This window comes from Salmo salar, chromosome 13, assembly GCF_965601325.2.
Source record: "Salmo salar chromosome 13, fSalSal1, whole genome shotgun sequence".
Lineage (NCBI taxonomy): Eukaryota > Metazoa > Chordata > Actinopteri > Salmoniformes > Salmonidae > Salmo > Salmo salar.
Window position 1 is genome coordinate 54,898,870 of NC_138303.1, and position 24,081 is coordinate 54,922,950.

The window sequence follows — 24,081 nt, forward strand, 5'->3', positions numbered from 1 at the left end:
AGAGGGAGAGAGAAAGAGAGAGTCCCCTCTTTAGCTGTTTGTCACAACCAAACAAAGAAACACACCATTACAGCTATTAAAGTTCTGAAAGCTCCCTCTGATTACAGCACAGTCTAACTGGAGATTATCCATCACACACACTTACACACGCACACACACTTCTAGGGCCGTCCAGGGGCATTTTGAAGGGAAAATACATCCAAAACTTTCCTGATAATTTGGTTAATATATCCTAACCACAACTAAAATACCAATAATTTCTGTATTACTTTAAACTCTTGGTCTAACTCTTAACATTTCATAAAGTGACCACCAAACTCCTTTAACTACATTTAGATGTCATAACCAATTATAACATTTGTGCAGCCATCACCGTGCTTGGATGAACTGAATGAACTGCTACTATTGTTACATAAAAATATGTTATGAGAATAACACAATTAATCACATTTATTTCATAAATTAACCTTTTACTAATCAAGAAACAGTTCATACAAACACCATTACCTGGTTTCACTTCCATTTTGATATCGAGAAGAATGTATAAAGGACAAATAAACCAGGTTACTGCTGTGCAATCTCACATGCATCCCTATCAATGAATGGGCCAATTTCCAATTCAGTTTTTCTTAAATTGAAAAAAACAAAACATTTACTTGGTTCTGGAAGTATTCTAAGAGTGATTAATAGGCTGCATAAATATGATTAGTGTCCCCCCTTTCACAATTGTGGGCTTCAAATGTGTTTTAAGGAGGATAAGTTGCTGCTTCTTGTCAGAGTCTAGGAGACGGGAAAGAAACAGGCTTGCTTCATCCTACTGCCTGAGATTCAGAGAAACAGCCCTTCTCTAATTCTGTACCCTACTAAAAACATTAGAGGATGAAGGGGAGACAATTAGAGCAATAGAGAGGAAGAGACCAGTCCACACAGACACCAAACCTTGGGACCACATCACCTCCACCCTCAAACTCCACTGGCTCCCAGTTCAATACAGGATCATCTTCAAAATGCTCACATAGCTTACTGACCTCCTGCACCCCTACACTCCCACCTGTTCACTGCGCTTTTATGACATTGGCCTCCTAACCATCTCTCACACCAGGCTCTACTCCATGGGAGACAATGCTTTTAGCATTGCAGCCCCCCCCCCCCCCCCGGAACTCCCTCCCTCTCCATGTCAAAACCTCACAATCCATACACATATTCAAGTCTACACTAAAGACACACCTCTTCACATGATCTGTTGTCTTAGAGATCCCTCACAAGTTCACTTCCCTAGTTAGTGTTTAGTTTTTCCCCTTGTTAGTCTGTCCTTATGTTTGGCGTAGTTTTATATACTTACTTATTTTAATGTATGATTTTATTGCTTTTAATCCTGCTTATTATCTTGTGTATGTAAAGTGAATTTGGGTGTCTTGTAAAGTGCTTAAAATAAAATATATTATTATTATTATTACTTAAGAGAAGAGTGTGGAAGGGTTATGTTGACAGCTTAGCATGTACGGGTGAGATAGGCAACAATGACATTACACTGACACATTTATGATCTATGTACAACGCTGCAGCATTAAAGGGGCAATCCACAGATGACAATATAACAAAAAGGTTTCCCTCTGTTTTGGTAAAAAGCTGAAGGATGGGCCTGGAGAAATGTAACCACTCTGATATTAATAGACAGAGCTATGGATGCAAGGACTGACCCTTCGATATATAAATATTATAGTGTCAAGCATATATTGAGGCTATACAGTGTGTGTTTACAAACATTGGAGTAAAACACACTTTTGGTTCTGATGGGGTATGACAGTTGAACTAAGCTTATGAGGCATTTATAAGTTATATTCTTCAAGAATCATAGGTATATCTCATTCATTAATTTATAAGTCCAAAAATGTATGAAGCATCTGTAGGTTGCCCCTTCAAACTATTGATTATGATAGGAGGTTAAAAGCCCTGTGGGTATGTCTTGTTTCAAACAGTAGGGGGCGTAATAATGTCAGTTGCATGCTCCAGTCTCTTGGTCATGCTGGCTCTTAGGGCACCAATATTGTCCATGATTGTGAATGGTTCCTAGAGAGTCTCTGAACGGCGATAACGTTCACCATGCATTGTGTAGGTAAAGTGACATCGAAACACAACAGACCAAATTCCTCTTCTCCTCAGCAACATAACGCCAGCAGACGGCAGACGGACATACAGTAGGAATTTCCAGTAGTCTTGAGTACGCCTGGCAGTGGTACAGTGTTGTCTGGGTTCTATGTGCTTCTTTGGGTGATTACACGCAATGATGGAGTGAGGAGAGATCAGGGAGGGATGGAGGGAAGGACAGGATTAGAAGAGCGGAGTGCATCATAGATTTAAAGGGAGAGAGGCAATGTACAGATTGGGCTTTAAAGGGGAAGGGCATATCATTTTTAAAGGGGAGGCCATGCTTGAGTTGAACCACTTCTCACAAGTAAAAGCACCGTTTCAGTCCAGAAGCACTGAAGGTAGGAGCGTAAGATGGCGGTTAAGAGGGCTGTGTAGAACTGGGCTGAGCTGAGCTGACTGGAGGAGAGGAGGAGGAACGGGATTCAGGAGAAGGGTTCATCTTCATGTAGGTCTTCGAGCTCTCCCTCCCTACTTCCCTCTCCACTGCTGCCCTTTCTGAAAAAGTGACAGGAGACATATAGAGGGGAAGAGCGAGAGACAGAGAGAGAGACAGGGAGAGAGAGAAACTGTAAAAAAAAATACAGATTTTTGTTGTTGTTGCCTTCTTGAAAATGTGAACTTTCATGTGCCTTAATAACAAACTGGTATGTGATCTGTAAATATGAATAAAAATATAAAATGACAAGCCTAGTTTATCCCAAAAGAAAAAATACTATAGTATACTATGGTTAAATACTATAGTATTCACTGTAGTGTTTTTGCGGACTTTAGGATAGTATTTACTGTAGTGTTTTTTTTTTGGGGCTTTGAAATAGCAGTGGGGGCTTTGTCTTTGAGGAAATCTACTGGACAAAATACTCCAAGAGCAAATTTTCCATAACCTGTAGGTAGGTAGGTAGGTAGGTCAGACTGAAGTCTGAACAGATAGTTCAGAGCTTCTGCTCTTTTCTATAACCTGTAGGGAACACAATATATCCCAATTTGTGCTACCCATAAATGAGAAACCTACATGCCAAGTATAGACCATAATATGGGTGGCACAAATTGGGATATGGGGAGGGGAATGGGCAGGGTGTATGCAAATGAAATACTGTAGTATATACTATATACTAGTAAGTAATTACTGTAGTGTTTTGCAGACTGTAGGGTTTTTGCGGATATTACTGTAGTATTTACTGTGATGTTTTTGCAGTCTGTAGTATACTGTAGTATTTACTATAGTATTGCACAGTATACTACACATTTCTATAGTAAGTACTACACATGATCGAGGTGTGTAGTATAGTATTCTACAGTATACCAGTTTACTACAGAATTCTATAGTAAGTACAGTAGTATTCTATAGTAAACTGTAGTATTTTTGCATGTGGGTAGCCAAGGAGAAAGCACTTAGCTATAGGGAGAAAGACAGGATCGTTCCTGACTTGCCACGATTGGCTGAGATAACAGATAATATGGTGCTGATGAACTTATTTAGCTAGCTAAACAAAGGAGACAAAAAAATATCCATTCACAAAGAGTCCCGTTCACATGTGAAATCTTAGAGATGGGTGGGGCTAAGGCTTAAGAGGGTGTGTATGATGCTGAATGGGTGTACACAAAGAAGAGCTCTCCAGCAAGTGTAAAAACCTTTACAAAAACTTTGAAGGGCTTTTTCTCAAAAGTGGGTAAACAAGTATATCAACATTCATAGCAGCATTACTTTCCCATAATTTTCTCCAATTGCAGTATACGATATGCCATTTTGAAGCTCTGAGTCTGTACTTTTATAAACTGTAAAGTCCTGTTTTTGTCAAAAATTAAAATAAGGCTAGGGTCTTGTAACCAGTCACATATTTAGTCTCTATCATACACATGGCGAGAAACAGGAGCCACCTAATGTCATCGCATTGAGGAAGGCAAGAAACACCATCTTCAATGACAACACACAGAAATGGTGACAACAACACATGTTATGTGTAACACAGGGAGATGGCAGTCGGAGACCTTTGAGTCACAGTTGGATTGACAGTTGGGGAAAAACATTTGCCCCGCCTTTCTCATGAAGGAACACCAATGGATAAGGACAACAGGATGGGGGGTTGTTAGAAATTTTGACAGACAACGTGCCAGACCAATGACCACACAACTTTACCTTAGAGAGGGGTGGAGTTTTAAAGAGTGGCGGAACGGCCACGCATCCCTGCAGCAGATAGAGCGGGGAAGAAAACGGACACAGGGTCAGAGGTCAGAGCCTGAGGTCAGGAGAGGTCATCGGAGGGTGACGGAGAGCTATGAGCATCCTTCCACCACTACATGTGGGAGTCAGTTGCCCTTCAACATTGATCAGCTCAGCTTTGAGGTTTTTCCCTAACGGTTAGGGATAGGGTTTGTGGAGGGTAAGCTGATCCTAGATCTGTGCCTGAAAGCGTCCATCTGTCATGCAATGTCAGTTAGCCTACATTAGTGTGTAAGGTTTGTAGAGACGGGGTGGTTAGGTCATGTCCTCAGCAGGGGGCAGTGGTGTTGTGCTTCCAAGTTGATGGGCAGGGTTCAAATAAAAAATAAAAAATTTGCTAAATACAGCTCTGGAAAAAATTAAGAATCCACTGCAAAATGATCAGTTTCTCTGGTTTTACTATTTATAGGTATGTGTTTGGGTAAAATGAACATTTTTGTTTTATTCTATAAACTACTGACAACATTTCTCCCAAATTCCAAATAAAAATATTGTAATTTAGTGTCACTTCTGCTCCTGCTCCTCCCCTCCGGTGTATGACGTCGCCAGAATACTAACCACCGGTCCTGGAATTCATCATGACACACACCTGGCACTCATCATTACGCGCACCTGTGAATCATTATGATCATTATGATTCACACCTGCACTCCATTACCTTCATAATTTCCTCCCCTTTATATGTCACTCTCCCATGTTCACTCACCAGTTGGTATTGTTCTTGTGCATCGGTGTACTGCCTTTATGTTAGTGTCTTGGTTTTGTTGTTTTATTAAAACGTTTCACCTGCACCTGCTTCCGACTCACCACCCCATCATTACATTTAGAGCATTTATTTGCAGAAAATGACAACTGGTCAAATTAACAAAAAAGATGCAGTGTTGTCAAACCTTGAATAATGCAAAGAAAATAAGTTCATATTAATTTTTAAACAACACAATACTAATGTTTTAACTTAATGAATATGAATATGAACTTATTTTCTTTGCATTATTCGAGGTCTGACAACACTGTATATTTTTTGTTATTTTGACCAGTTGTCATTTTCTGCAAATAAATGCTCTAAGTGACAATATTTTATTTGGAATTTGGGAGAAATGTCATCAGTAGTTTATAGAATAAAATATTTTTTTTTTTACCCAAACACATACCTATAAATAGTAAAACCAGAGAAACTGATCATTTTGCAGTGGTCTCTTAATTTTTTCCAGAGCTGTATTTAGCAGTTGTTAATGCAGGTGTTCCAAGATCCAACCGTGCTGTAATATCTAACAATACACAACAATACACACAAATCTAAAAGTAAAAGAACGGAAATAAGAAATATTACGATGAGCAATGTCAGTTGAGTAACTGGGTGGTAACCGGCTAGTGACAGACACTAAGTTCAGGGCAGGGAACTGGGTGGAAGTTGGCTAGTGATGGCTATTTAACAGACTGATGGCATTGAGATAGAAGCTGGTGCTCAGTCTCTTGGTCCCAGTTTTGATGCACCTGTACTGACCTCGCCTTCTAGATGATAGCGGGGTGAACAGGCCGTGGCTCGGGTAGCTGAGGTCCTAGATGATCTTCTTTGCCTTCCTGTGACACCGGGTTCTGTAGCTGTCCTGGAGGACAGGCAGTGTGGGTGCATTGGGCAGACCAGATCACCCTCTGGAGAGCCCTGTGGTAACGGATGGTGCAGTTGCCGTATGAGGCGGTGGTCCAGCCCGACCAGATGCTGATGGGATGGGGGCGTGCTCCCTTTGCTGTCTCCTGAAGTCCACGATCAGCTCCTTTGTTTTGTTGACGTTGAGGGAGAGGTGGTTTTCCTGTCACCACTTCGCCAGGGCCCTCACCTCCTCCCTGTACGCTGTCTAATCGTTGTTGGTAATCAGGCCTACCACTGTTGTGTCGTCTGAAAATGTCATGATTGAGTTGGAGGCGTGCATGGCCACGCAGTCATGGGTGAAGAGGGAGTCCAGGAGGGGGCGGGGGCTGAGTACGCACCCTTTGGGGCCCCTGTGTTGAGGATCAGCGTAGTGGAGGTGCTGCTACCTTCACCACCTGGGGCAGCCTGTCAGGAATTCCAGGTCCCAGTTGCACAGGTTGGGTTCAGACCCAGCTTGAAGGCTGAGCTGTAGTCAATGAACAGCATTCTTACATGCTGTAGGTGTCCGCTTGTCTAGGTGGGATAGGGCAGTGTGCAGTGTGATGGCAATTGCATCATCTGTGGACCTATTGGGGCGGTACGCAAATTGCAGTGGGTCTAGGCCCTAGGGTGTCGGGTAAGGTGGCGGTGATATGATCCTTAACTAGCTTCTCAAAGCACTTCACGATGACAGAAGTGAGTGCTATGGGGCGATAGTAATTTAGTTCAGTTACCTTCACTTTCTTGGTGGGTATCTTGAAGCAAGTGGGGACAGCAGACTGGGATAGGGAGAGATTGAATATATCTGTAAACATTCCAGCCAGCTGGTCTGCGCATGCTATGAGGACGCGGTTAAGGATTACATCTGGGCCGGCAGACTTGCGAGGGTTAACACACTTAAATGTCTTACTCACGTCGGCCACGGAGAACGAGAGTTCACAGTCCTCGGGAGCGGCCCATATGGGTGGCACTGTGTTATGTTTGGATGTTAAATGACGAGACAGAGTCATTGATGCAAGTAACCAGTCTTGTTCAGCACATTCCAATACATCCGGGTATATCAAGCACACGGGTAAAAACACTGGTGTTGCAGTAATTAACATTTACCAACAGATGGAATCAATGTGCCGTCTTACACTTTTAACATATTCCATTTTATAAAATAGGAAAGGAGCTGTCAATTCACTAACAAAACAAACCTAGTAATAACATCCAACATGAACAGTTCAGTTTTTATTTTTTATAAAAAATAAAAATAAGGTTTATCTATTTTTAAACACATTTTGATAATCTCTTCACTTTTCAAATTTTTTAATTTCCCTTAGGGGAGTGCTGATGAGCATGGGAGTACTGATGGGCGAGGGAGCGGCTGACCTGTAATCCCTTGTAATCTGCCCTGTAATCCCTTCGCCCAGTGACTCAGGCCCCACATGACTTGCTGGGGGTCCGTTCTTTGTCATGCGACCCCTAAGACCATCAGGGTTCTGAGTAGGTGCTGGCTCAGCAACCCGAAGGTCAACCCTATTACAACGGTACAGTGATCCATTCAACTTTATGCACACAGGATCCGAGTCTCCAGAGGCCCGTCTGGTCCCCTGTTAGTGGCTTCATCCGCACCACTTCACCCACCATGAGCTCAGGTAAGTAATTCGCTGATTTGTCATTGATGAACTTGGACACCTGTCCTCCGTGAGAAAGCTTCGCCAGCGCGTACGTCACCACACAGGGCTCCAGGAGAGTGTTGGCTACTGGCAGAGCTGCTTTTAAGCTCCGTGCCATGAGGTGCTTGGTCGGGCTGCTATTCATGCCTTCCGTTGAGGGTATTACGCCACTGCAGGACCGCTTTCCAGGCATCCTTGCCCTCTCGCAGAGCTTTTTTTGCAGAGGTTCTTCGCGATTTTGCAGGGTGACATGGCGATGAGGTGACATGCTCAAATTCCTATTCTGCAGCAAATTTCCGGAACTCAAAACAGGAGAATTGGAGTTCATTATCTGAGATTACACTACATGGCTGGCCATAGCGGGCAAACTGCGCATTGCAACATTTGATCATCGTCTCTGCTCAGAGGTCAGGGAGGAAGTCAATCTCCCAAAAGTCTGAGTAATGATCGAATACCAGAAGAAAGTCTTTGACACTGTACTGGAAGAGATCTAGATTTACTATCTGCCAGGAGCGCGTCGGTAGCTCATGGGACATCATTGTCCCTCTCTGTTGCTCAATGGCATATTCAATGCAGATTGTGCATTTACTGACATTGTCATTTATTTCACTCTGCATTTCTGGTCAATACAGCGTGTCACGTGCTTGTCTGTAACAGGCCTCACCTCCAATGTGACTTGTGTGCACACGCACCAACATCTCATGGTGCAGAGACCGGGGAAGAACAGCTATCTGACCCTTGAATATCACTCCATTTTGAACACTGAGCTCCTCTTTGACTGGCCAATATTCTCTGATGGCTAGAACAGGTTCTTCCGTGCAGTTGGGCCACCCCATCAGAATCACAGACTTCAATGCCTGGAGGTTGTCGCCCTGGTCTGTGTGCTGTCTGAATTGTACACGGCGCTGGTCAGTAACATTGAGGTAGTCAGCCTGGTTGACGTGTTCAACATCCACTTGCTCTGTTTGTAAGCTGCAAACTGTGTGTTGTTCATGCATGGCGCATGTGTGTGCCTGATGTGGTAGCATTGCTGAGGGTGTTACTCACATACATCTCTGGCCCTGGTTTATACACCACCTTGAGGTTGTAGCTTTGTAGAACCAGTAGCATGCTCTGCCGGCTTGATCTGTCTCTGCGGTAATGATGTCGCGCCCGTACAGGTAGTGGTGGAAGCGTTGCCTTACAAACACAATGCTGAGGCACTCCTTCTCTTTCTGGGCATAGTTCTGCTCTGTTGGAGTAAGCGCTCTAGAGGTGAATGCCACAGGATGGCCCCCCTGCATGAGGCAACAGCCCAGTCCATGCTGACCCGAGTTACTCTGAATCGTGACAGGTTTTGACACATAGTAGTATCGCAGTGCAGGTGTCTGGGTGAAAAGGTGCTTTATTTCCCTCATGACTGCGTCATGTTTTGGGAGCCAATGCCAGATGGCGTCCTTGTCCATGAGCCTCCTTAGTGGCTCACACACCACCGAGAGCCACAGCAGGAACTTGGCCAGGTAAGTGAAGAATCTGACGAAGCGCTGCAGTGCCTTCACGTCAGATTGAGGGGCCATGTCCAAGACAGCCTTCACTTTCTCAGGATCCGCCTTCAATCTGGTGGAGGACAAGATGTGCCCGAGAAAGCGGACCTCTGGCACTTTGAACTGAAGCTTATTTATGCTTAGCTTTCGCTTGCCCTGTCTGCATCTGTCTATCAGGGCCAGCAGCTTGGAGTCATGGTCACGTTCTGCCTCCTCATCACTGTCTCCACAGTCAACTACGAGGATGTCATGTGCTATGGGTTCCACGCCATTGAGTCCCACCAGCAGCTCATGCTGTTTCCGCTGATACACCTCCGGATCCACGGAGACCCAAAATGGGAGCTTCAACCACCTCTTCCTGCCCCAGGTTGTCTAAAAGGTGGTCAGGTAGCTGCAGTCCTCGTCGAGCTTGCACTGCAGGAAGGCAGCTCTGACATCTATGAGCATGAAGACTCAGGCCTTCGGGAGCTTGTAAAGAACATCCTCTAACGTGGGAATAATAACCAGTGCCTGGTTGAGGTGTTTAGAATCAATGCATTGTCTGATTTCTTGACAATAACCATATTACTTACCCAGGCTGTAGGCTCGGTGACAGTTGTGATGTCTACATCTTCGTTGTATTTGACAAGCTGAGCCTTTGCAGCTGCTTTCATAGCCACTGGTACATTGCGGGGTGCACACTGGACAGGCTGGATTGCTGCGTCCAACTCAAAGTGGACTGACTCGACCGGTGAGTTGAAGACACCATGGTATTTGCTTAGAAGTGTCTCTTTGCTCAGGGGCCCAGCCTGAACTTCGTCTACAGGGTTAAGGTCTGCTGGGATGGTGAAGTTAATAAGCCCGAGGCACTCGCATGTGGACCCAAGCAGTAATAGCCTCAACTATTTCAAACTTAAGGGTGTGTTTCTCGCCCGCACAATACACTGTAAAAAACAGGCCTAAAGAGGTCATCAACTGGCCTGTATACAGCTTCAGCTTGGTGCTACTCTCTGTGAGTTTGTCTCTGGGCGCGAGCCTCCTTTTGTCTTTAAGGCTCATAACTTTACATGTGACCCTCGAATCTAGCTGGCATTGCTGTGGTTTATTGTTAAATTGTAGAGCAACAAAATGTTTTTCTTTGGCACTCACTGCCCCATGCACTCGCTAGCATAGAAATCATTCTCCATGCTGTTGTTCCCTTGGTTTGTGTTTGTTTCAATGGAGTGCACTTTACCCTCCTTTCTCTTGCTTTTCATGCAGAACCCGTGCAAAGTGATTAGCTGTGCCACATAATTTGCACATTTTCACATAGGCTGGGCAGTGTTGTTTTCCACAACCATCAGAAATGCCACAATATCTGCATGTATTGGGGCTGTCTATTGCAGAGTTGGCTGTAGAATTAGCATTAGCTGTGGAAAAGGGGAATTTCTTTACTGGCTGACTGAATGTAGCATTGACATTGTCCATGTGCTACCTTTCTAGCTCCATGGACCTTATCCATATATCAGTAAGCTCTGCTGCACGGCATGTCTCCACTGCCAAGACCAGTATCAGGTCAAATTATCTCAGCAAACATCTGCGCATGCCCTCATCAGCTATACCGAGCACTATCTTATCTCTGATCAGTTTGTCTCTTAAAGCACCATATTCACATGTAGCTGCTTTTCCCTTAGCCTGGTGACAAAGCTGTCAATGGACTCCCCGTCCTCCTGTTTGCATCAGCCAAAAACCTAATGCTCGTAGATAACATTCTTTGCTGGCTTAAAGTAATGTTCAAGAGCATCAAGAATAGCTGTTGTGTTACCTTGCTGAGCTGCTGTCAGGTTCAGGTTATGTTGGTAAACGTGTCAGTATTCAGCTCCCATTATAATCCTCAAAGTGGCAGCCACTACATCATCATCCTTTTCCAGAAGTCCCGTGGCTAGTGCATAGTCCTCCCATTCACCTCGGAACATATCCCAGTTCATGCTCTAATCTCCGCTGAGCTTCATAACAGTGGGAGGGGGAATGTTCACAGCCATGTCTATCCGATACTAATAACACTAACTAGCAAACTCACTGTAGCTAAGGTAAATTCCGGCTATATTTTACTCACGGATGCATTTTTTGTACACCCAAACATTTCACTCATGAATAGTTTTCCCACTTCTAACACCATGTTTGGACGTTAAACAACGAAACAGAGACATTGATGCGAGCAATCAATCTTGTTCAGCACACTGCAATACATCAGGGTATATCAAGCACACCGGTAAGAACACTGGTGTTGCAGCAAATTAACATTTACCAACAGATGGCATCAACGTGCCATCTTACACCCATAACATGTTATCCTTAAAGTGGCGAAGGTGTTTAGTTTGTTCCCGGGCGCAAGACGTCCGTGTCCGCGACGTGGCTGGTTTTCCCTTAGCAATCCGTGATTGTCTGGAGTGCCTACCACATATGTCTCGTCTCTGAGTCTGAGAATTGCAACTCCACTTTGTCTCTGTACTGACATTTTGTCCGTTTGATTGCCTTACGGAGGGCATAACTGGACTGTTTGTATTTGGCCATATTCCCAGTCACCTTGACGTGGTTAAATGCAGTGGTTCGCACTTTCAGTTTTGCGCGAATGCTGCCATCTATCCACAGTTTTTGGTTTGGATAGGTTTTAATCGTCACAGTGGGAACAACATCCCCTATACACTTGCTGATTAACTCAGTCATTGTGTCAGTGTATACGTCAATGTTATTTTCAGAGGCAACACGGAACATATCCCAGTACGTGTGATCAAAACAATCTTGAAGAATGGATTCCGATTGGTCAGACCAGCGTTGAATAGACCTTAGCACGGGTCCTTCCTGTTTAAGTTTCTGCATATAGGAAGGGAGGAGAAGAATTGAGTCGTGATCTGATTCGCCGAAGGGAGGATGGGGGAGGGCCTTGTAGCCATCCCAGAAGGGAGCATAACAATGGTCGAGAGTTTTTGCTGGAGTACTGCAGGACATGTGTCGATAGAACTTCGGTAGCGTTTCCTCAGATTTGCTTTATTAAAGTTCCCAGAGACAATAAATACGGCCTCAGGCTTAGGGCTGTTAAGGTGACTACATTACCGCCACATTGGCGGTAATTGAAAATCGAATCAAACACTTCATGAGAGCCCATGAGCTCATGTTGCGCAACATTTCTATAGTCTATGAAATTGCGTGAGAAAACAGAGTTTTGATGGCCTCTATTACAAATAGGAGGATCCCATCAGCTTTCTATAGGCTAGGCCTACTATATTTATTTCTCAACTTTCCTAATATTAATCACATTGCTTTGCAACAGGAGTATATCCTACCTGGCTGGCATGAAAATGAACCATGGGAAAAGCGTCCTCCATTTGCTATTTAATTGTATAGATGACATGTATTTTTCCCCCATGCCCCTGTTCGGAGACAGGTGCATGATTTTGGTCCATTCCAACTCAAAACTAATTCCACACATATATTATTTAGTATATGTAAAGACAACATTAAATTGAGAATAGTTTGATGGGTGACAATATTAGCCTATCACTTGTGAAGGATTGTCATGACTGTCCTGTGAGGATTCGAATGGGTCAGATCAGCTTGGCAATGGATGACAGTAACCAGACCTTCAATCACCCACAGAAGAGGAGAGGAGGGAACTGGGCCGGTTTGACAGCTCACACCCTGCCGTAAATTAAAGGAGAGGAGATCCAGAGAGATCTCCTTCTCCAAAACCCACCAAGGAATGTGCTTTGTTAATAGACTTTTTCCCGCTGAAACTCTAACACGTTCAAAAAGCAAATACTGGAACAATATTTATAACTTGAGAACGTGGGGAATGATCAGAGATGATCTATAGAAAACTAATGTCAAATTGGTTTTGATTTTGTAATGTCATTAAAAGTGTTATAAAGGAAATATTATAACTTGAAAAGAATATACACTACATGTATGAAGTCTCCATCCTCTATGTTGTATTTTAGGTACGAAAAAAATTAAAGTATTTTTGTTAAGCTAGGAATGCAATTTTAGGAGCCATAAAATAATCTATCTCCTATAAACTGTGCATAGTAAGTAGCCACTCCCCGAGTGAAGTCAGACTGTCAGACTGACGGAATCGTCCCCTTCGGCCAGAGTGCATAAAAGGATTGTTAGAAAGATTAACATTAGACCAGAAAAACGTGAGGAGGTAGCAACACGTTTGAAATGGTTGGAACTTTGAACCTCAAGAAAATAAACTCACCTCCCAGACTAGACCAGAACATCGCCAGGCTGCAGCTGCGTGTGTAAAGTGGTTCAAACTCTGACTGTCAACACGAGGTGGAGAGAGGAGAAAATTCCCCTCTCAGACAATTGCTGGTACAGCTGATTAGCTGTCTTAAGTAAAATATCTAGAAAAGTGAATATATGTGGGACCATCCTACTACTCTTCAAATCATCCTATTGTACTACTCTTCTCAAATCACCGTAATACGCTACTCTCATCACCCAGTGGGAACCATTGACACGGCTGGCTAGCTTAGCTTCCAAGGAGCATTTTCCAGAGTGAACAAGAGTAGAAGAGACGGGTCCGGACCCTTTCAGACAATCAGAGCCTTACAAGCGTGTCGCTGAAAGGCCAACCCATCACCCTTCCTAAGGAATCTGGATCCGACAGAAATAAACGGCAAATGAAGGCACCCACACGTAAATACATTCAGGATTTCTTACTCCAAACGGGCGGCGGTTCGCGTGTAAAGTATATGATTACTGTGAAAATAGTTTCTAGAATGTACAGTTGAAGTCGGAAGTTTACATACACTTAGGTTGGAGTCATTAACTCGTTTTTCAACCACTCCATACATTTCTTGTTAACAAACTGTAGTTGTTGCAAGCTGGTTATGACATCTACATTGTGCATGACATAAATAATTCTTCCAACAATTGTTTATAGACAGATTATTTCACTTATAATTCACTGTATCACAATTCCAGTGGGTCAGAAGTTTACATTTTTTGTACATTTTACTCATTTAGCAGACGGTCTTATCCAGAGCGACTTACAGTGGTGAATGCATACATTTCATACATTTTTTTTCTTCCCGTACTGGTCCCCTGTGGGAATCGAACCCACAACCCTGGCATGGCAAACGTCATGCACTACCAACTGAGCCACACAGGACAAAAAAATGCATGTGTTGTGTAACATGATGTCCTAGGAGTGTCATCTGATGAAGGTTGTCAAAGGTTAGTGCTGCATTTAGCTGTGTTTTGGGTATTTGTGATGCATGCTAGTTGCTTTGAAAATGGCTGTGTGATTATTTCTGGCTGGGTACTCTACTGACATAATCTAATGTTTTGCTTTTGCAGTAAAGCCTTTTTGAAATCGGACAACGTGGTTCGATTCAGGAGAGGTGTATCTATAAAACGGTGTAAAATAGTCATATGTTTGAGAAATTGAAGTTATAGCATTTATGAGGTTTTGCATTTAGCGCGACGCGATTCCACTGGCTGTTGATTAGGGTGGGACGAAAGCGTCCCACTGGCCCAGACAGGTTAAACAGCTTGGAAAATTCCCCAAAATTAGGTCATGGCTTTAGAAGCTTCTGATAGGCTAATTGACATAATTCGAGTCAATTGGAGGTGTACCTGTGGATGTATTTCAAGGCCTACCTTCAAACTCAGTGCCTCTTTGCTTGACATCATGGGAATATCAAAATAAATCAGCCAAGACCTCAGAAAAAAACATTGTAGACCTCCACAAGTCTGGTTCATCCTCGGGAGCAATTTCCAAACGCCCGAAGGTACCACTTTCATCTGTACAAACAATAGTACGCAAGTATAAACACCATGGGACCACGCAGCCGTCATACCGCTCAGGAAGGAGACGCGTTCTGTCTCCTAGCGATGAACGTATTTTGGTGCGAAAAGTGCAAATCAATCCCAGAACAACAGCAAAGAACCTTGTGAAGATGCTGGAGGAAACAGCTACAAAGCTATCTATATCCACAGTAAAACGAGTCCCATATCGACATAACCTGAAAGGCCGCTCAGCAAGGAAGAAGCCAATGCTCCAAAACTGGGGACAAAGATTGTACTTTTTGGAGAAATGTCCTCTGGTCTGATGAAACAAAAATGGCCATAATGGCCATAAAGACCATCGTTATGTTTGGAGGAAAAAGGGGGAGGCTTGCAACCTGAAGAATACCATCCCAACCGTGAAGCACGGGGGTAGCAGCATCATGTTGTGGGGGTGCTTTGCTGCAGGAGAGACTGGTGCACTTCACAAAATAGATGGCATCATGAGGAAGGAAATTTATGTGCATATATTGAAGCAACATCTCAAGACATCAGTCAGGAAGTTAAAGCTTGGTCGCAAATGGGTCTTCCAAATGGACAATGAACCCAAGCATACTTCCAAAGCTGTGGCAAAATGGCTTCTCGACAACAAAGTCAAGCTATTGGAGTGGCCAACACAAAGCTCTGACCTCAATCCTATAGAAAAGTTGTGGGCAGAACTGAAAAAGCGTGTGTGAGCAAGGAGGCCTACAAACCTGACTCAGTTACACCAGCTCTATCAGGAGGAATGGGCCAAAATTCACCCAACTTATTGTGGGAAGCTTGTGGAAGGCTACCCAAAACGTTTGACCCAAGTTACATAATTTAAAGGCAATGCTACCAAATACTAATTGAGTGTATGTAAACTTCTGACCCACTGGGAATGTGATGAAAGAAATAAAAGCTGAAATAAATCATTCTCTCTACTATTATTCTGACATTTCACATTCTTAAAATAAAGTGGTGATCCTAACTGACCTAAGATAGGGCATTTTTACTCGGATTAAATGTCAGGAATTGTTTAAAAACTGAGTTTAAATGTATTTGGCTAAGGTGTATGTAAACTTCCGACTTCAACTGTATTGTCACGACTTCCGCTGAAGTCGGGTCCTCTCCTTGTTCGAGTGGCGCTCGGCGTCGCCGGTCTTCTAGCCATCGTCGATCCACTTTTCATTTTCCATTTGTTTTGTCTTGTGTTTCCACACACCTGGTTTCAATTCCCTCATTTACTTGTTGTGTATTTAACCCTCTGTTCCCCCCATGTCTTTGTGTGGGATTCTTTATTGTAGTGCTTGTGCACGTTCCCCGTGAGCGCACGACGGGTTATTTTGTGCCCATGTATCTTGTTGTTCTGGATGCCGTTGGTTTTGCTTAATAAATCTCCGGTTATTACCCAGTTCTGCTCTCCTGCGCCTGACTCCTGCCGCCAATTACGCACCCCGCTACAGAATCCAGCACTGCAACATATGGAGTCAGCAGGAGTAGGTGCCCCTGGAATAGGGGTGGAGGAGCGCGATGCTCCACCATCTCGGCGCCGCCATGGACCGCTGGGAGAGACAGGGAGTTCCTCCAGCACCTCCACCAGCACAACCAAGGTCTCCACTACTCGCCCCCCCTTCACCCGGTCCCAGTGTGATTCGTCTCGCCCTTCCCCGGGAATACGATGGGACGGATGCACGCTGCCAGAGTTTCCTGTTGCAGCTCAACTTCGACCTGGCAACCATCCACCCGGCTCCTTCAGGCCGTGAGAAGGTGTCCGCCCTCGTCTCGTGCCTCTCTGGGAAAGCCTTGGAGTGGGCCAACTCCGTGTGGGGAGAAGGCGCTGGACCATTTCGAGGATTAAACCCGCCGCTTCCGGGCAGTCTTCGACCACCCACCCGAGGGTAGAGCGGCGGGTGAACGTCTCTTCCATCTGAGGCAGGGGACGAGGAGCGCCCAGGAGTTCGCCATGGATTTTCGGACCCTGGCCGCCGGCGCGGGATGGAACGATAGGGCCCTGATCGACCACTATCGCTGCAGTTTGCGCGAGGACGTCCATCGGGAGTTGGCCTGCAGGGGCACCACCCTCACCTTCGACTAGCTGGTGGACTGTCCATTCGGTTGGATAACCTGCTGGCTACCCGTGGACGTCCAGATCGGGTTCTGTCGGTTCCATCCCCCAGCACCGCCGCTCCAGTGCCCATGGAGCTGGGAGATGCTGTGCATTGGGAGACTGGAGGAGGTTCCGTCTCGTGCACCATCTGTGGCCGCAGAGGTCACACTGCCGGTCGGTGCCGGGTTGGTTCCTCTGGGGATCGAGGCAGCAGGCAGGGCACTCTGGCGTCATCCCAGGTGAGCCGGCACCATTCTCACCCAGAGCCCTCTGTTGCACACATGTTTTTGTATGTTACTTTTCCTGAGTTTCCCCTCATAAGGTGCTTGTCGATTCAGGCGCGGCTGGGAATTTTATAGACAGATCGTTCGCCCTTAGTTTAGGGATCCCCATTGTTCCCGTGGCTGTGCCCTTCCCCGTTCACGCCTTAGACAGTCGACCATTAGGGTCAGGGTTGATTAGGGAGGCCACCGCTCCTCTGGGTATGGTGACGCAGGGGGGTCACAAGGAAAGAATCAGTCTCTTCCTCATTGACTCTCCTGCGTTTCCCGTGGTGCTAGGCCTACCCTGGTTAGCTTGTCTTTGACCCCACTGTTTCTTGGCAACGGAGGGCTCTCACGTGTTTAGGGGTTTCCGTTGGTGCTACTACGGTGGAAAGTCCAGACCAGATCTCCACCGTGCGCATTCTCCCTGAATATACCGATTTGGCTCTCGCCTTCTCCAAAAAGAAGGCGACTCAATTACCACCCTATCGACGGGTCGATTGTGCGATAAATCTTCTGGTAGACGCTGCACTTCCCAGGAGTCATGTGTATACCCTGTCACAGGCGGAGACGGCGGCTATAGAAACATATGTCTCCGAATCCCTGCGTCAGGGGTACATTCGGTCCTCCACTTCACCTGTCTCCTCGAGTTTCTTTTTTGTGAAGAAGAAGGAGGGAGGTCTGTGCCCGTGTATTGACTATCGAGGTCTAAACCAGATCACGGTGCGGTACAGTTACCCGCTACTGCTCATCGCCACAGTGATTGAGTCAATGCACGGGGCGCGCTTCTTCACCAAATTAGATCTCAGGAGTGCTTACAACCTGGTGCCGGGAGGGAGACGAGTGGAAGACGGCGTTCAGTATGACCTCAGGGCATTATGAGTACCTTGTAATGCCGTACGGGTTGATGAATGCTCCATCAGTCTTCCAAGCCTTTGTAGATGAGATTTTCAGGGTGTAGTGGTGTATATTGATAACATTCTGATATACTCCGCTACACGCACCGAGCATGTGTCCCTGGTGCGCAGGGTGCTTGGTCGACTGTTGGAGCATGACCTGTACGTCAAGGCTGAGAAATGCCTGTTCTACTCATCTCCCTCCCTGATTCTCACCAGATTGTAAGCATTGCGGAGGTCCAGTTTGATGAAGAATTGGGCCTCTTGGGCCAACTCCAAGGTGGCAGACATCATGGGTAGGGGTAATGATTCTTGATCGTAAACAGGCTCAGCCCTCTGTAATCGATGCAAGGACGCAGGCCTCCATTCTTCTTACCCATGAAGAAGAAGCTTGCACCAGCTGGGGATGTAGAGGGGTGAATGAAACCTGCCCCCAGCAACTCCTGGATGTAATTGTCCATGACTGCTACTTCAGGGGTCGAGAGGGACTACAGAGACGGCCCTGGGGAGGTGTGGAGCCGGGTAGGAGTTCTATGGCACAGTCGTATGGATGAAGGGTGGTGGCTTGCCTCTTACTGAAGGCCTCCCGGAGGTTGAAGTATTCGGGAGGGAGAGCTGAGAAGTCTTGGTCTTCAATGGATGCAGGTAGACACGGCGAGGCTCTTGGTGGGGGTCTTAGACATTTAGTCTGGCAGTCCTTACCCCAGTCTAGTAGGTGTCCAGTGGAGCAGGAGAATAGTGAGTTATGTAGCGCTAGCCAGGAGTACCCTAGGATAAGGGGGTTCTCGGGAGCCGTGATCAAAAGAAAACTAAGAGTCTCTGAGTAATTCACCCCAACCTGCTGTAGAATGGGCTTGGTCTGACATTCCACCTGACCGGAGCCATCGTGGGCTTGAATCTGCAGAGGGATGGCACATTTCATGCAGTGGATTTGTAATTGTAAAGCTGTTAGCTCCAAATCATACGGTAATATATTGTCCCTGAATTATGGTACTATGGCAAAGCAAGTTGGCAGCTCCAGGTGTTTGGTTTATCTGCTCTCAGAAGGGGACGTGGGATGTGTGGTGTGTGTATAGGGGGGAGGCGGAGTATTGTAAGCTATTACATTAACCAGTGGTTATTACATTAACCGGTTAGTAACAACTTTTTTTTACAACATAAATGTAATTTTAATCTCTCTATATGCATATTTCAAGATATGGCTTATGAGGGTGCGGTGAGATACCCAATGGGTTGGACCATACTTTTCTCATCAATCATTTTGAAAAAACTTTTGCTTAAAAACTGTAAATCAACTGATCCTCCATCCTTGGGACGGTGGAAGAGTCAAATGCATTATTATTTGAATATTGAAAGGATGTGGGTGACAGAGAAGGGCAGAGTGGCGCAGTTTGAGGGAGATGGAGGCGATGTTTGTGTCTGTCTGTTGTCTTCCGTCTGTGTATGTTTATATTGTTTGAAAAATTAAATAAAATCGTTCAACAACAAAAAAGTAAAAACTTTCTTATGAATAATGTAATAACTTCTACAAATCATTTAATAACATGTTTTTATGTACTACATCCCTCAATTTGATGCATATACCACCACCCACTGCAAATTACAACATTAAACATCAATCATATGTAAACTTCAAAATAAAAGTCCTATTTTCATGACCGTATTATACGTTATTTTATAGTAGAAATATCTGTTTGGATTGAGCTGGATGGTTGCTGGTGTTACTGGCTGGTGTTACTGACTGAGTTAGTTATGCACAGCACAAGACTTTGATAGCCTCTGCTGGGCTTAAGCCAAGGTGTCAAGTCTTCAGGTTTCAGCCAAGTTTACTCAACATGTTAATTTAACACCAATTGCCTTGGTGCCATCCAAATTTGAAATTGTAATACTTAGAGCGTTTGCTTGAGCCTGCCTGGAGTGCCGGATTGATGAGTTTGGCACTTTTGGGACTATTCCATGTCCATCAAAATAAGGGAAATTAAACATAAAGACATTAATTTTGTAAACATAATATACAGACAGAATATATCAACAAAGAATTTACGAAGCCACACACTATAAACAGCAAAAAACGGAATACATCCACTTACATAAATGCATTAATTGAAATGAACATTAAACAGCAGTAACCCAGAAAACGGGACGTCCTGAGGACATTTGGCGACTTCCCATTAGGTCCCTTAAGGGTTTCGGCGTGAAGTTATCCCTCTGAACTTTTCAGGGCATTCTTGGGATGTTGTGCCATGGTCCTCAGTGGTACTCAGTATTAGATTTGCCCCAAAAATAAAACTTTGTATTAAGCACAAAAACTGAATTGCTTTGCCACATATTTTGCAGTATTACTTTAGTGTCTTGTTGCAAATAGGATGCATGTTTTGGAATATTTTTTTAATTCTGTACAGGCTTTCTTCTTTTCACTCTGTCAATTAGGTTAGTATTGTGTAGTAACTACAATGTTGTTGATCCATCCTCAGTTTTCTCCTATCACAGCTATTAAACTCAGGAACTAAAAAGTCACCATTGGCCTCATGGTGAAATCCCTGAGCGGTTTCCTTCCTCTCCGGCAACTGACCTGTATCTTTGTAGTGCATTGATACACCATCCAAAGTGTAATTAATGACTTAATAACACCATGCTCAAAGGCAATGTTCCCTCTAATTTTTCTCGGCACTGAGCAAATTTCAGGTCTGATGAGCGCAAACTTGAACGTTGTGAAAATTCTGTGAAACTTCCAACGAGCACGTTTACTGTGAACACTTTAAGTTGCAGTTTTAACAGTGGCCAAGTAGGCTACTATGGCTATTTGATCATAACGTAGGCCTATCAGAGTGGCCTACCATCAAAAACAATGGAGAAAATGCATCCCATAACATTTTAACATGGAAATAACTATTCTATCATTCAGCCTATAGGAGCAGCCAATGTGTGGTGTTCAATGTAGGCCTACATTCCATGGCTTTTGAAAAAAACTTGTTTATCCACATCCTTCAGACAAGGAGGTGACTGAAAATGGTGTTGTTTAATGCAAGAAACTACTTTACCAAATAAAATGCTTTATTGTTGACATACAGAGAATCAGACAAATTATGCTACCCTTTGTCTATTGGCTACTTAGCTTATTCAAGCCTGTCTCAAAGTACAACACTGCCCCTTTCAAGACAAAATCTCCATTGGCTGGTACAGTATTTCTTCTGCAGGAGACTACTGCGCGCCCTCACACGCGCACAGCTTTGAGTGAACATTGCTCAAAGGAATATTCAATGTCTACTTTTGTGCCCCTTTTTGCGAGGCATAGGAAAACATCCCTGGTCTTTGTGGTTGAATCTGTGTTTGAAATTCACTGCTTGACTGAGGGACCTTACAGATAATTGTATGTGTGGGGTACAGAGATGAGGTAGTCATAAAAAAAACATGTTAAACACTATTATTGCACACAGAGTGAGTCCATGCAACTTATTATGTGACTTGTTAAGCACATTTTACCTCCTGAACTTATTTAGGCATGCTATAACAAAGGGGTTGAATACTTATTGACCCAATGCATTTCTGCTTTTCTTTCTTTATTAATTTGTAAAATAAATTCCAAATGTAACTCAACTTTGACATTGTGTGTAGGTACAGTGGGGCAAAAAACGTATTTAGTCAGCCACCAATTGTGCAAGTTCTCCCACTTAAAAAGATGAGAGGCCTGTAATTTTCATCATAGGTACACTTCAACTATGACAGACAAAATGAGAAAAAAAAATCCATAAAATCACATTGTAGGATTTTTTATGAATTTCTTTGCAAATGATGGTGGAAAATAAGTATTTGGTCAATAACAAAAGTTTATCTCAATACTTTGTTATATACCTTTTGTTGGCAATGTGTCACGTCCTGACCAGCAGAGGGCGTATTGCTTAGTCTAGGTCAGGATGTGGCAGGGGGTGTTTCCGTTTGAGTATTTTCCTCACAGGACTGTTTGCTGTCGTTTTTTGTTCATTTTGTAGTGTTCTCTTGTTTATTTGAATTAAAACTCTAATGATGAACACATCCTCTGCTGCACCTTGGTTCCCTCTTCAAGACAGTCGTTACACAATGACACAGGTCAAACGTTTTCTGTAAGTCTTCACAAGGTTTTCACACATTGTTGCTGGTATTTTGGCCCATTCCTCCATGCAGATCTCCTCTAGAGCAGTGATGTTTTGGGGCTGTCGCTGGGCAACACGGACTTTCAACTCCCTCCAAAGATTTTCTATGGGGTTGAGATCTGGAGACTGGCGAGGCCACTCCAGGACCTTGAAATGCTTCTTACGAAGCCACTCCTTCGTTGCCCGGGCGTTGTGTTTGGGATCATTGTCATGCTGAAAGACCCAGCCACGTTTCATCTTCAATGCCCTTGCTGATGGAAGGAGGTTTTCACTCAAAATCTCACGATACATGGCCCCATTCATTCTTTCCTTTACACGGATCAGTCGTCCTGGTCCCTTTGCAGAAAAACAGCCCCAAAGCATGATGTTTCCACCCCCATGCTTCACAGTAGGTATGGTGTTCTTTGGATGCAACTCAGCATTCTTTGTCCTCCAAACATGACGAGTTGAGTTTTTACCAAAAAGTTATATTTTGGTTTCATCTGACCATATGACATTCTCCCAATCCTCTTCTGGATCATCCAAATGCTCTCTAGCAAACTTCAGACGGGCCTGGACATGTACTGGCTTAAGCAGGGGGACACGTCTGGCACTGCAGGATTTGAGTCCCTGGCGGCGTAGTGTGTTACTGATGGTAGGCTTTGTTACTTTGGTCACAGCTCTCTGCAGGTCATTCACTAGGTCCCCCCGTGTGCTTCTGGGATTTTTGCTCACCGTTCTTGTGATCATTTTGACCCCACGGGGTGAGATCTTGCGTGGAGCCCCAGATCGAGGGAGATCATCAGTGGTCTTGTATGTCTTCCATTTCCTAATAATTGCTCCCACAGTTGATTTCTTCAAACCAAGCTGCTTACCTATTGCAGATTCAGTCTTCCCAGCCTGGTGCAGGTCTACAATTTTGTTTCTGGTGTCCTTTGACAGCTCTTTGGTCTTGGCCATAGTGGAGTTTGGAGTGGGACTGTTTGAGGTTGTGGACAGGTGTCTTTTATACTGATAACAAGTTCAAACTGGTGCCATTAATACAGGTAACAAGTGGAGGACAGAGGAGCCTCTTAAATAAGAAGTTACAGGTCTGTGAGAGCCAGAAATCTTGCTTGTTTGTAGGTGTAAGTATACTTATTTTCCACCATAATTTGCAAATAAATTCATTAAAAATCCCTACAATGTGATTTTCTGGATTTTCTTTTCTCATTTTGTCTGTCATAGTTGACGTGTACCTCATCTTTTTAAGTGGGAGAACTTGCACAATTGGTGGCTGACTAAATACTTTTTTGCCCCACTGTAAGTGACAAATAAATCTACAATTAATCCATTTAGAATTCAGTCTGTAACAAAACAAAATGTGGAATAAGTCAAAGGATGTGAATACTTTCTGAAGGCACTTTTATATTTTTTGTTTAAAAAAATTGGGTCGGACGCCCCCTAGTGGCCGTGGGCCCTAAGCGACCACTTATGTCACTCATGCATAGAACTTCCCCTGGTGTCTCTGCTCAAGCCTAGATGTCAGCATAAAGCTGAGTGACTCACTAATTTGTGGCTTTTGATCAAAATAAGTAAGTACCAACATTCTTTCTGATTGTCTTTAATAAAGAAATGTTTTGATCATGTTAATCTGCTCATGTTGTGTGTGTGTATGTGTTCATTTTTTGTGTGACGTGGTTACAATGAAGAATGTAAATAAAATAAATCCTATTCATAATGATTAATCAGATAATTGTGGCAAGCTG

At 44.2% G+C, this 24,081-nt stretch overlaps 1 protein-coding gene across 1 annotated transcript in view; it reads right to left on the reverse strand.

Moving 5' to 3' along the window:
- Positions 1 to 1,169: 1,169 nt before the first annotated feature.
- Positions 1,170 to 24,081, reverse strand: part of LOC106567408 (calcium/calmodulin-dependent protein kinase kinase 1) — a 135,416-nt gene continuing 112,504 nt past the window's right edge. Inside the window, exon 16 of the mRNA XM_014136604.3 lies at positions 1,170 to 2,646. Coding sequence (XP_013992079.1) covers positions 2,574 to 2,646 — 73 coding nt within the window. The 3' untranslated portion in view covers positions 1,170 to 2,573. The remainder of the gene's footprint in view (positions 2,647 to 24,081) is intronic.